General features: G+C 36.3%; 1 protein-coding gene across 6 annotated transcripts in view; it reads left to right on the top strand.

The window, feature by feature from the left end:
• Positions 1–14,729, top strand: part of DYNC2H1 (dynein cytoplasmic 2 heavy chain 1) — a 339,419-nt gene that overhangs the window by 124,506 nt on the left and 200,184 nt on the right. For 5 of the 6 annotated variants that reach the window (XR_005359403.1, XM_038536341.1, XM_038536343.1 and 2 more), the window contains exons 64-68: positions 879–899; positions 2,298–2,396; positions 3,691–3,814; positions 12,421–12,584; positions 14,326–14,445. Coding sequence is in view for 5 of the 6 variants with exons in the window: in XM_038536341.1 (XP_038392269.1) it covers positions 879–899; positions 2,298–2,396; positions 3,691–3,814; positions 12,421–12,584; positions 14,326–14,445 (528 nt within the window). In the remaining variant the exon portion in view is untranslated. The remainder of the gene's footprint in view (positions 1–878; positions 900–2,297; positions 2,397–3,690; positions 3,815–12,420; positions 12,585–14,325; positions 14,446–14,729) is intronic. The other variant, XM_038536344.1, reaches the window with a different exon arrangement.

Below are 14,729 nucleotides of genomic sequence, written 5' to 3'. Positions count from 1 at the left end.
TTTAATTTTACATTCAGCTAATTATCCAGCATATCTTGTCAAGTCTATATCACAGAAATCTCATGAATTTATACTGCTCTAAGCACGCCCACTGCCAGTGGATTCATTTCTGCTACAGAGTGAGGCACTGGGATAAATAAATACAGAATCACACGGGTTGGTCCTTTGCCCCAGTATCACTTCCTTTACTGCAGTGGGAGTGCTCTTTCTAACATATTAACCTGATATATTTTGGTGACTTTCCATTTTTGAAATACAAAAATTTCAGAAGGACCTTGACTGCTACTCCTGTATCATATGCATCAGCTTTGCCTCTACTTTTTTGCTTCACTGATGCAAGATTGTCCCTTTCTCCATCCTGCTGTTGTCTTTGCCTCACATGCTTTTCACCTCTTTCCCAGGCTAAGTCCAATTTATCTTTCTTGATTTGGTTTGACATGAACTGCTTTCTAGAAGCTTCTGACTCCACCTGTGCTCCATCCATAGAATCTTGTGTGCTCTTTATAGAATTTGCAGTTTTAGCTTCTTTCTTGAATGTGAAGTCATTGAGGGTAAGCGTGTGTGTCTAATTTCTGTATCCCTCATATTGTCTTACTTGTAGTTATTCAACATATGGTAGATGAATGAATTCATGAATGAATGAAAGCTTGACATTTTTGGATCTATTATAATTTGTTACATGTAGAATTTAACTACATTTAATATTGGGTCACAGAATTAAGAATATCTAAAATCACCTTAGAGATTTTGTCTAAGTCTCTCTGGAGGAGTATAAATAACATGAATATAAACTTGTAAGTACTCTTTGAAATTCTAAAGCTTATTTTTGGTCCTACTGAAATACTATCTTTTTTTTTTTTTTTTTTTAACTGCATCAGATCATCGGTTTGAAGTCTTGGGTAAGAACTTTTAAAAAAAAAATTAATTGTTTTTGTGGTTGGACAAAATCTCATAGCCTTGTGAAATGTTTGCTCCGGAATATTAGTATAAAATTAGATCTCAGAGTCTGGCACATTACACCAGGAATGCGTACAAGGCTACTTAATGACCACCTCATTTCTAGGAGAGGCGCGTTTCTATGACAGAGCAGTAAGTGAAAATAGCTTGAAAGAGATGCTGGGTGGGGATGGATCATCTGGCAGTGTGCCACCATGGGAGCTGTGGTGAGCCCAAGTGGTCCATTCCAGGTGCAAGCAAAAAGTGGGTGTGTGGTTTGGAGGGAATTTTAAAACAATAACAAAGCTGGTTTGCAGTCAGTAAGTCTTTATTGCCACTCCTTGTGGGCACTTTTCAAGAGTGTTGCTGATAAAATGCTATTTGTCCTTAGGGCAGGTCCCCACCCTCTGCCTCCTTGGTGTGTCCCTGAAATAGCCTCTGTTTTCTTATGAGACCCACCTTTAAATCTTCATTCTCCTGCACTTCCTGGGTTTTCTCACCCCTGTAGCACAGCTGTATTACATCTTTCAAATAAATGTGAACATTTGAGAAAAATTAGGCTAGTTGTCATTTAAATCTGATTTACTGGATAATAATGCTTATAATTTACCAAATATATTTATTTATATATTTATGTACATTTTTATTAATCATATCTCTATAATTGTCTTCCTTTCACCTGCTAAGTGATATTGTGTGTTTAGTGCATTTTCACTGGTTTTTGACTTTCTATTTGTTTCATGGTCTCCAGTAATGAGTTTAGTTCCTAGTTCATTAGATCTTCATCTATAAGCTACCTCATTTTCCCTTCCAGGATGCTCCTTGTATAATATTAGCTATTTACTGCTTTGTAAGAATTAATCTCTGAATTAGCTATTTACTATTTTGTAAGAATTAATGTAAGAATCTATATAAGCAATTATTTTGATAATTATTTGAGCAATACTTTTATGAGTTCCTACTTCTCTTCTGAGGTATTTATGGTTTATTCAACCAAAGAATATATAAAGTTTGGAATAATTTGATTTGTGTTTTTTAAAAGCCAAAAGACAGGGGTGAATGATGTCAGATTTGACTAGAGCTCTTCCTCCCTGTATCATTAATATACATCCTGAGTTACTGTGTAGTAAATAGGACTAGTCTCACTTTACTGTGTTTGAATTTAGTTTTCTAATATGAATTTCTGGTAGCTATGGAATGTACTAATGCAGTGAGAAATTGCACGTTTACTCCCTCCTTGTGTTTCTGTGTTGACGTTCTCCAAAGCCTGAGAGAAAACTCATTCAGTAACTGATTCATCATTTTTAGGAAATTATTTCCATTTGTTGAAAGCTTATAATTTTTTTCTTTTTTGGAACTAGAGTCAAGTATGCCCATTCCTTATAGACCCTTCTTCTCAAGCTACAGAGTGGTTAAAGACACATTTGAAGGACTCTCGTTTGGAAGTGATTAACCAGCAGGTTTGTACTACTTACAGTTTAGGTGCGAGCTAGTCGTAGCATGTTATGGTGGACACAGTTCTGGGTCTGTATTCAGAGGACACACGCAGGCCTATGACTTACCTGGCATGGGACCTGGGGAAGGAAGGTAACTTTTAGCTTTAGTTTTCTTATTTGTACGAAAGGGATGAGGATATTTGATTGCTCTTGTGTGCCAGGCATTAATCCAAGCCCTGGGAATTTACTGGTGAGTAAAGTAGTCACATTTCCTGTCCTCGTGGTGATGTCAGACTGGTAGATTAGAGCATTTACACTAAATTATGATTAAGAACATAAGTATAGGGTCCTAGAAAAGTAAGAGTTTCTAGCTCCATTGGAGAAAGCCTCCTGGCCTTGTAGACTACATGTGGTTTCTCTCAGTGCCTCTTACAACTTCTCATTCCTGTCCTTCACCAACCAGCATCTCCAGTGTGTCCCAAGAATAGACATATTGGTTTGAGAAATGTAGTCATAGTCTTTTTCTTTTTCTTTTTTTTTTTTTTGAGGAAGGCATAGTGTATGATTCATTTTCATAGCTATCTTCAGGTGCTTGAGCAATTACCTCTTTTAGATGTATTTCATTTTTAAAATAGGGGTAATTACCTTATTTGTGGCTGTTAAGAATAGCTATAAATTAGATAATACATACAATAATGCCACTTATGTTTGCAAGATTTTTAATAATTATTATTCCAAGTATTTAATTTTTATAACCACAGTTGTGGGCTTGAAGTGATGTTTAAAACTCTCTTTCTAGCAAGGAAGTCTTAAAATTCTTGCCTGGTTACAGAATTTTATCCAGAAGTTCTTTCCACAGTGATTAGACCTATCACACCAAGGAAAGTTGGCTAGAATTCATCACTTGTCTTTCCTCTTCCATTCAGTGTTTGATTTTGGACATAACCAGAATGTTCTTATTAATACTTGGGTGATTAACTTATGTAAGGAATTTGAAAATTCATTTCTGCATCAATTTGAAATATATCATAGTAAAAGATTGAAAAGAGCTATTTTACTATTGTAAAAATCTTTATTTTTTGTGTCTCTTTAAATTATTTATGAAATCTATTTGATAATTTATTCAACTAAAATGATTCATCACCAAGTACTTATAACTAGAAAAGCAATCATGAATGATTTGAATTATTAACATACATATTAAATTTTAAAATATTCATGTTATTCCTATTAATATCTTCCTTCATTATCTGTAAGGACCTTTGTAGATATTGAGGTAATAAAAGAATTAATATGTACTCTTTTTTACTCTTCTCAGGATAGTAACTTTATTACAGCTCTTGAGTTGGCAGTACGTTTTGGGAAAACCCTTATTATACAGGAGGTGGATGGTGTAGAACCTGTTCTTTATCCATTATTGAGACGAGATCTGGTTGCTCAAGGTAAATATTTGACAGTTTCTAGAAAGTAACTATTTTTAAAATTTCCAAAGTAATTATCTTCATAACTAACGTTGACCTTTTTGGTCTTGCCACTGAATCTAATGATATCGAAACTTTTCTGGTTGAATGGTGGGAATGCTGTCATGGTCTAACAGGAATAGCAAAGAAATGAGTTCTTAAAGTGCCTTCAGAGAGGTGACATTGTGTCAGGGTCTTCGAGACTGCTCCCAGGTTGTGATGTGTGACTAGGAAGGAAGACATAGGACTGGGAATAGTCACACTCGTGGCTCAGATGTTTTGCAGGGACAAGATAGAAAGCCAAGTCAGCAAAGAGAAGAAGCACATGGCCTGAAGTTAGGAGTCAAGAAACAAGGTGCAAGCTTCTGAGTCTCTTGCATTGGGATCCCACAGGATGTGCTTGCTCCTCCCAGGACCAGGTTGTGACAACACATGTTGAAATGTCATGTATCAAGGAAGCTTATTGGAAACTCAGTCCCACCGTGTTTACTGAGGGCTGCTTATGTAAGCAATTCTGCCTAGCATGAGACAAAATTCCAGACTCCCTGAACAAAAGCAGGTGCTCAGTATAAACCACATTATTTGTACAAATATTTTAAGCACAGTGAGCCACTCTTACATGAGAACCCTCCCCACATCCAAATTTCCAGGAGCCTGTTGCCAGCAGACCTTCCTAAGGAGAGAGTCTCAGGAGTGCCATGTTTCCTCCTTTCTGCACAGGTGCCTGACCCAGCCCTTGACGATTAGAAAATAATGCTCTTCAACTCAAGACCATGTCATGTGGTTATATGTATAAACACGCATATGGCATATGTTTATGCCACATACCTCGGTAGCTCTACAAGACTTAGCTAACACTGTAAGCTTTAAATAGTAATTGGAGTTATTGCAGCAAACCAGGAACAGTGCAAAAAATGCATTCATTGATAACTTGTCATTTCACAAAAAAAATGAGTGTGTTTAGCTTGGCAGTGGTTTCTGTGTTGTGAGGAAAGCTTTAGTGGTGGGACTTCAGCCTTTGTCATCCGGAGTAACCTTCCAGAGTTGGGCCTCTGATCTAAGTCACATCTGCTCAGCTAGTTCTTTGCTGTGCTTTCATAACACCCAGTGCACATCACCAGTGCCCACTTTCATGCCCATCTCCCATCTGACCTCCCCCACCTGCCTCTATCAACCCTCAGTTCTCTATTGTCAAGAGTCTTTTAGGGTGTGTTTCCCTCTCTTTTCCCCCTCCCATATGTTCATCTGTCTTCTTTCTTAAATTCCACATATGAGCAAAATCATAGTTTTTTCTCTGACTGCCTTAAGTCATTTAGCATTATACTATCTAGTTCTGTCCATGTCATTGCAAATGGCAAGATTTCACCCTTTCTGATGTCTGAGTAGTAGTCCATTGTAGATATATTTACCACATCTTCTTTATCCATCTATCTGTTGATAGACATCTAGATTCTTTCTATAGTTTGGCTACTGTGGACATTGCTGCTATAAACATTAGGGTTCAGATGCCCCTTCGAGTCAGTATTTTTGTATTCTTTGGGTAAATATCTAGTAGTACAATTACTGGGTTGTAGGGTAGCTCAATTTTCAACTTCTTGAAGAGCCTCCATACGGTCTTCCACAGTGGCCCCACCAGTTTGCATTCCTACCAACAGTGTATGAGGGTTCCCCTTTCTCCCCATCTGCACCAACACCTGTTGTTTCCTATATTGTTAAATTTAGCCATTCTGACAGCTGTGAGGTGAAATCTCATTGTATTTTTTATTTGTATTTCTCTGATGATGAGTGATGTTGACCATCTTGTTCATGTGTCTATTGGCTATCTGTAGGTTTTCTTTGGAAAAATGTCTGTTCACGTCTTCTGACCATTTCTTAACTGGATTAGTTGTTTTTTTGGGCTATGCTATTTTAAAGGGGAAGTAGAAATGAAGCTTGAGGGCCCTCTGATTTTCTACCTTTAGTCTATGTTTGACCTGTGAGGCCTCATTAAATATGAGCCTCCATCAGCTGTGATTGGTATCAGGTTTTAGCAGTCTTTGGGGCACTGAGAATGAGTGTTGACCCTTGGAAGTTGGATCTGGTGCCAAGTTATTACATTTTCCATCTTGATTGGTTCACATTATGAGTCACTATTTCAGATGATTGTGCAGGGCTCCTTGGATTAATTTGTTTATTTTAGAATTAGGAAAAGAGAGTTAATCTCTGCCCTTACCTTATTCTTCCTGCCTTTCCCCCAGCATTGGACATATTCATATCACAGTAGTTGAAGTCTTTTACCTTCTTTGAGTATACTTCAGTCTGTCCCCTTCCAGAGTGCTGAGTTGCTCGTGAATTGCCATTTTGTCATCATGCATTTCCTGGGGGCAGAGAACGGCTGTCCTAGAACCACATCAAGCAGTCTGTGTCCAGTCTCATTTATGTACCCACATCCTTCATCTGAGCAATATGAACTGCCTTTCTTCACACTGAGGTCCAAGTAGGTATGGAGAACGGGTTAGAACAGGCTCTTCCCCTCCCGCCCCCCCCACATTTATGCTGTCCAGCAATCTCCTCACCCGTGTTCTGATCGAAAGGAAGGACTAGGCATGCATGGGTCTTCATGTTCTCATTGTTTTGTACTTCGTAATTCATGTGTGCAGTCACTCAACCCATGCAGGAGGTGCAGTGGGCAGTTGGTGAGTAATTGAAGGCAGGGATCAACTAGCTACTTAGAAGTTGTTGGGGGAGAAGCTAGTATAGTTGATAGTTAACTTTCACTAACAACATCATTGATCATTCTGGTCCTTTATGGTTCATTTCCATGTTGGGCTCAAGTATGGATCAGGAATGACAGTAGATATGAAGGTTGGATATTCCGATTGGCTTTTTAGCCCAGATGCTTCCTTTTAAGCATGGTTACTTCATCCGGATTTATGTGTGTGTAACATAGAAATTAAGTTTGTGCTTCATTTTGCTTCTGTTTCTAGTGTGTGGTTTTCCACATGGGTGTGTCTGTGGTAGCTGAGTTGGATCTGAATGGGCCCAAGGCCTGAATACAGCCAGACCAGTGTTTCCTTAACAGGAGAGATTTTGTCCCCCTGGGGACATTTTTGGTCATCACAGTTTGGGAGGTCTATGCTAGCTAGGGCCATCTTAAAATGCACAGGGCATCTCCTCACAACCAGTAATATTCTAGCACAAATTGCCAGTAGTCCTAAGGTTGAAGAGCTGTAAGCTAGCTCCACTAATTCTGACCCATAGTCTCTGTACTGATGCACTTCAGTAAGTCTCACCAGCAAGTGCTTTATTGTCAAGAACACTATCTGATGTCAGCATATTGTATGGAATACTCAATGCTATGAATTGCCAGAAATTTTACCAATGAATAGTGGATGTCTGTAGCAATCCTTTGGATTTTCTTGAGATTATTTGTAGACCTCAGTAATTCTGTGTAGCTGAAGGATAGAGGGGTCAAAGGCAATGATTGATTTGTAATTGTTTAGATTCCATCCAAGGTTGCCCTTGGCAATCCTGCAAGAGTGGCCACACGTTTATTGACCAAATGAATAAGCAGTAGTAAAAATTGCAGGTATGGAATAATATGCTTCTTCTGAAGGGCCAAGAAAGTAACCATTATTCTCTTTCTTTGTGTACAATGACTGTAAAGACAGCAGTTTATTCTTAATGGGCTGTGGATGTCTCCTTTGGGCATCGTCAGTTTGGTTATTTGGTTGGCAGAGTTTTGTTTTTGAACTCACTTACATCTTATCTTTATCATTCATCTTGAGTGGTACTCTATACCATGTGGGCAGTTGTGTCAGCGGAGACCATTACCAAAGTGTTATCCATATAATGGAGTGTTTGGACCTCTGTAGCAGTTCATGTGGTACTTGGATTTATCTAGATCAGATGATAATATATCTTTGAAGAGTTTGGACCTGTAAAGGTATATGACATACAATGTCTGTATCTATTACAAATGTTAACCAAACCAAACAATATTCTCAACCCTGATCCAGGTTCAGAACCAAGACAATAAACATGTAAGTTCAGACTTTCCCTGGAAAGAGAGTAAAAGATAAATCTTGTGCTTATGCCCAATCATTCCATCTCTATGGTTCTCTAAAGTACACTAAAGATTTTGTATCTGGAGAAGAAAATGTTTAAGTTAAGCTTCAGTGTTAACTCTATATGTTAACTCCAGTGTACATCAAGACCAGTGTAGGGCTTTATAGTTCTGCATCTGGAACTTCCTGATAGTAGAATATGGGACTTATAGCCAAGTGTCTTTTGTAGATGGTGAACCATTTACTTTGAAATTAAAAAAAAAAAAAAAAAAAGTCAAAATAATACCTGCATGGTTTACAAAATCAAATAGTACAGAATGGCAGTAATGTGATGTCCCCTGTCCCCATGACTAGTCCTGTTCACCAGAGAAAACCAGTTGTTTTTCAGTTTTAACATTTTAATGAAATGTGTGTGTGCAGTTTATGAATTTTTACAAACCAAATACGCTTGTATAAGCACCCAGGTCCTCATCTGCGCTCTGCAGCCCTCTTGTTTACCTCTCCAGGGTAACCACATTCCTGACTTCAGCATAGAGAGGTTTTGCTTATGTCTGTACATTGCATACACAGGCAAGAACGAAGCAGTTCGGGACTCTTGTGGGCTGGCCTGGCTCTCACAGCCTGGCAGTATTCTCCTGTTGAGTGTGAATCATTTCACAGTATCAGCATCACACAGGCCATTCTGTGACCATATTCCTGTCTCAGCCTCAAAGCAACAGTACATCCCTTATCACACAAATAACCAGACATCTTCCTGCCCCACTTATTTGAGGGACTTCTGCTTTACTTTTTTTGTTTTTTACCAGTTATCACGGTGTCCCCCTCCACTTCTCTTCCCTCCTAAATGTTATTAAGATACCAATCAGAGGATTGTCTGCATCCGTTCCCCAGCAAAGTTGCTTGCACTCACCTACTGTAAGCCCCATCCTGTGACAGGTGCCCCCATAACTGTCTACCTGCCATGGCACAGTTTCTCAGGGGAATCTGTCTTTAATTTCAAACTGCTAGTGAACAGGATTTGTTTGTGTTCTACAATTTGTGTGTGTGTCAACTGGGCTAAAGTTACATATTTTTTAAGTGTATTTTTTCATTTCATCCAAATTGTCAAATGTACTGGTATATTTTTTATATAATGTTCTCATAACGTTTTAATTTTGGTTGAATTTGTAATGATGTCTCCCTTTTTCTTGATGTTGATAATTGTCCTTTTTTATTTCCTTGATCCATCTTCAGTAAGGGTTTATCAGTTTTCAAAATACCAACTTTTAACTTTGTTGATTTCCTTTATTTTTTCATTTTTTTTTGTTTCAAGTTTTTATTTAAATTCTAGTTAGTTAACATACAGTATACTATTGGTTTTAGCAGAATTCAGTGATTCATCACAGCCAGTGCTCATCACAAATGCCCTCCTTCATGTATCTTTCTTGTATTTTTAAACTGGTTTTTGCCTTTTATTATTTAATTCCTATTATTTGTCCTTAGATTTCCTTTGCTATTCTTTTTTTTCTAGATTTTTGAGATGGAAATTCAAGATGCTGATATTTCATCTTTTTTTTTTTTTTTTGATATTTATGTCAGTAAATTTCCCTCTCATCCCTTCTCCAGCTTCATACCATGGGTTCTGATTTCTTCTTTGATTCACTGAATTACTGAGCTCTGTTGTTTTTATTTAATTTCCAGGTACTTGGGAGACTTCCTAGTTCCATTTCTGTGATTGATTTTCAGTATAACTCATTGTGGCCAGAGAACTTATTCTGAAGTATACCGTTATTTGAATCCTGTTGAAGCTTTCTCTATAATTGGACAGTTCATTAATTTTTCCATGTACTTGAAAATTGTGAAATTTGTCCTTGTTTAATTTTTTCTAAAGCCAGTTATGTCAGGTTTGTTAAATGTAGTGTTGTTTTCTGTGTCTTTACTCTTTTTTGTTTTGTTTTTCCATTTATTGAGAGAATTTCTTAAAAGTTCTATGATTTTTGAATTTTTTTCTTTTAGTTCTTTTTTTTTTTTTTTTTTAAAGATTTTACTTATTTATTCGTGAGAGACATACACAGAGAGAGAGGCAGAGACACAGGCAGAGGGGGAAGCAGGCTCCATGCAGGAAGCCCAACCCGGGACTCGATCCCAGGTCTCTAGGATCACGCCCTGGGCTGAAGGCAGGCGCTAAACCGTTGAGCCACCCAGGGATCCCTTTTTAATTTTAGTTCTTGGTTTAAATATTTTGAAACTGTTTTGGGATGCATACATGTTTGAAAATTGATTACCTTCCTGTTTGGGTTATTTTCTTTATGAAATGTCCTCTCTTTTCTCCAGAAATATAGCAAGTTTCAGAGTCTGATATCAGAATGATTACCATCCTTTGAGGGGCTTGTGTTTGCATGATAATGCTTTTTATTCTTTTACTTTGAATTTTCTGTTGGTCTTGTTTCTCAAGGATACCTCTCTTCAGTTTATCAGTTGGTTTTCATGCTCACCCACCATGCAATCTTAGTATTTTTTCATGTAACTTAATGCAGTTAACTGGTTCATATGATACCTAGTACAGTTTTGTAATTAACCTGATTTTTTTAATGGTCACCCTACACATAACAGTAGATATCTTTGACTTATTATTTTACTACAAATAAATATTTTGCCACCTTTCCCTGCCTGCCTTTGCATTACTGTTGTGATACATTGTCATGGTCACATGATATTATAATTACTGTTTTTAAAATCTGTATTTATACAGATTGATCCTTTCTAATGTTCTCAGATTCTCCCATAATTTTCATTACCCTCTCATCTACATCTAGGTTATTTTTCTTTTTTAAAATTTTAATTCCTGTTTAGTTCACAGGCAGTGTTCTGTTAGCGTTGAGTGTGTGATGCTGTGACTCAGCACTTGTGTGCACTGCTCAGTGCTCATCGTGGCAAGTGCTCTTCATCCCCATCCACATTACTTTTCTTCTGTCTGAAGCATTTCTGAAACTTCTTAATCTTATTTTTGAAGGAAAAAATTTTTTTCTGCGTGACATGGAATTTTGGGTCGGTATTTATTTTCTTTAGCACTTTAAAGTTTTTATTCCTTCATCTTCTAGCTTCTACCTTCATCTTTGGAGAAATCACCTGCTGTTTTTATTGTTGCTCTTTTATAAGTGATGTGTCATTTTTCTCTAGTTCCTTGTCATTGGTTTTCAGTGGTGTGATTATGAGGTCCTTAGGTTTGGTTTTCTTTGGACTTACCCTGCTTATGTTTTCTTGAGCCATTCCAGTTGATGTAGAAGTATTTCCTTGGACTTTTAAATTTGTGTTTTTCTGATAATGATGTGATTCAGCATTGTTTGATATTATTTTTAGGGCATTTGTATATCCTTTCTCATAAAGTGCTTATTGAATTATTTCCATATTAACTTAAAAGGTTTTAAGGAAAATTTAAAAATCTATTCTGAGGTTCTTAAAAATTATAATATTTTTCTTAACCTTTGAAAATAATCTTTGAAAGTGTGTATTTTGTACTTAAAATTTTAATTATTGGCAATTTGAAATTATAAGTTGTGGATATAATTGCTGGTTCATTTCTCTGTTATATAATGGATGTCATGTTTAAAAATTTTTTTTGAATATACTCTTTTGAGGCAGAACTTCTTTTATTAGTTTAACTTCTCAAATCCCTGATATCCAGTAGTCTGAATAAATCCTTTTCAAGTTAATAATGGGCATCTTCGCAATTACTCATATATTGATAATCCTAGGTTTTCATCAGCTCACTGTCTTTAGTACATCTTTTTTTTAATATTTTATTTATTTGACAGAGAGTGAGTGAACATGAGCAGGGGAGCAGAGGGAAAGAGGGAAACAGACTCCGCACTGAGCAGGGAGACTGGTATGGGGCATGATCCCAGGACCCTGAAATTATGGCCTGAGCCAAAGGCAGATGCTTACTGACTGAGCCACCCAAGCTTGCTTTTAAGTAGTACATCTCAAAAACTAGTACAATGAACACTTAAAAAAAAAAAAAGATATATTTATTTATTTGAGAGAAGGAGGGCGGGGGGGAGAGAGAGAGAGCGAGCACGCTCAAGCGAGTGAGTGCTCCATCCTAGGATCCTGAGATCATGAACTGAGCAGAAGGCAGATATTTATTTCACTGACTGAGCCACCCAGGTGCCCACAATATACACTTTTTAATGGATGAATTCTGTAGAGAATAGCATATAATTGAGTTATTTTTTGTCATCTATAATTAGTCACTTCAGAACAATTTGGAATGAAACATAATTAACATGAAAACCATACTGCATATATGTATATATTTGTTTGATGTTTCAGTATCCTGAGATCGTCTTAATAATGGTTAGCCCTGTTTGTATATGTGCTGATTAATAGGACATTCTGGTTAATAGTCTCTTGGGTAGCCAACTGCTGCTATTCTGTACTTTTCTGAAAACCCTATGCTACCAACTATTTAGAAATACTGGGAATATAAATTATATTCTTTAATGACATGAAGCAAAAGACAGAATATTGAGACCAACTAATTATGTCATTTTAAACAAACAGGACCACGTTATGTGGTACAAATAGGTGACAAAATTATTGACTACAATGAAGAATTCCGCCTTTTTTTGTCAACAAGAAACCCAAATCCCTTCATCCCACCAGATGCAGCCTCCATCATTACAGAGGTTAACTTCACTACAACAAGAAGTGGGTTGCGAGGACAGGTATGTATGGACAATAATAAGTGACCTCAGAAATCTTCTGTAGCTTTGTGTACTCATTAGATATATATTTTAAAAATATTTCATTTATTTATATATGAGAGATATAGAGACAGAGACAGAGATATAGACAGAGGGAGAATCAGGATCCCTGCAGGGAACCCGATGTGGGACTCAATCCCAGGACCCCAGGATCACGACCTGAGCCAAAGGCAGATGCTCAACCACTGAGCCACTCAGATGCCCTCATTAGGTATTTTGAATTGGAATCTACTATGTGGAAGTGACTGGCATTTAAACTTTTGAAAATATCTTGAAAATATATTTGCATTCAGGTTTACTTTAGCATTTGTGTTAGACTTACACATTTGTTGTTAACATCGGAACCCTGCTTCCCCTAGTGTCACGTTAATTTTATGGTCTATTTCTGTCATGGGTGATAGAGTTTGAGAGAGAGAAGAATTCTATATTAAGATCAGCTACTTTTTCTGTTTTAATTGTGAAAACTGAAGTTTAAATGTGAAAATTGCACTTAATTGACCTGTTCAGCTGGTTGAGGGAGGGTGTTCGATTCCCCATCTGACATTTTTTTCCCCACCAATACATACACTTTTTTGAATTTTCATATTGTCTATGATGTATTACAATTTAGAACATTATATGAATCTCAAAATGATTTTTTATATCTAGGCTTTTACTTATATAGTTCTTCATTCATTTTCCTTTTAAAGAAAGCTATCATGCCTGTTGACTTTAAGTCATTCTATTTTTACTCCTCTAACAATTGTAGACTTTTCCTCTTTTGATTTAATATGATAGCATGTATACTTGTTACAATTTTTACTTATTTAAAAAAATTTCCTTTAAAATATTTTTTCTTGCAATAACATATAACTTACAACATGTATTTTTATGGATAGTATCTTTTGACTTACTTGATGATACTTCTTATAAATAAAACTGTGAAGGGATTACTCAACGCATGGCCCAGAATTAATTGACGAAGTTGCTCATTCTGTCTAAAAGCTTTCCATCCCCACACTGTTTAGATTTGTAGTAAGAACCCCATGCAGATGCTTATCCGGCAGATTAGCATTCCATGTTTAATGACTTGCCAGTGTTGTCCTCTAAAGTTTCAAAATGAAGAATCTAATGTAGCATTTTAAAAATAGCTTTATTAAGATTCAATTCATCCACTTAAAGTGTGCAATTCACTGGTAGACTTGCAAGGTCTCATGGTAACTCTGTTTACCATTTGGAAGGACGAAGTTTTCTTTCCCATCAACAACATGTGAGGCTTTCACTTTCCCCCATCTCGCCCACACATGTTAGTTGACTTTTTAATTGTCCCCATCCTAGTGGGGGCGAAGATGTATCTTGTTGAGATTTTGAGGATATAGTATTTCAAGTAAGATCTTTTTTTACTTCTTTATATGAAATACTAGCCACTGAAAAAAACTAGTTTCCATAGTTTTTATATATTTAATTTTAGAACTAAATATTGTATATTGATATGTTAAGTAATACAATTTCTTTAATATTTTATTGATTAGTTTAACTATTTTGCCCCTTTTTTTGTCAGAAATAATTGTGAAGTGTCTCATGTTTAACTAGAAAGAATCAAATGAGATACATAATATAATAATTGTAATATTTGATCAAACACAAGGCCTATTTCTGGGGAGTTTGTTTTGTTTGAACTTTACTGCCAGAATAACTTTGACTTAAAAAAATTTTTTTTTAGCTTTTGGCTTTAACTATTCAGCATGAGAAACCTGACTTAGAGGAGCAAAAAACAAAACTGTTACAGCAGGAAGAAGATAAGAAAATACAGTTAGCCAAGCTTGAGGAATCTCTTTTAGAGGTAAAATTTAGTTATTCAGGATCCTTTTTTATGTTACATTTTAAAAGTGAATTAACAGTTTTTAAAAATTTAACAGTACCTTCCAAATGTTTTTGGTTGTGTCAAAGACATGTCAATATATATCTTAAAGTCAGAGTTCAAAGAGAAAAAAATAGATGTCTCGGAATACAAGACCATTACTTACTTCTTAAGTAATGGTAATTAATGTCTAAGACAAATGATTTTTCAGTAATACTGCTTTTATACTGCATTATTTCACGAATATGTGCTCAGAATTTCAAGAA

The sequence above is a fragment of the Canis lupus genome, chromosome 5 (genome assembly GCF_011100685.1).
Source record: "Canis lupus familiaris isolate Mischka breed German Shepherd chromosome 5, alternate assembly UU_Cfam_GSD_1.0, whole genome shotgun sequence".
NCBI lineage: Eukaryota > Metazoa > Chordata > Mammalia > Carnivora > Canidae > Canis > Canis lupus.
The sequence above is the reverse complement of the archived record's forward strand: the minus strand, read 5'-3'. Positions and strand labels throughout refer to the sequence as shown.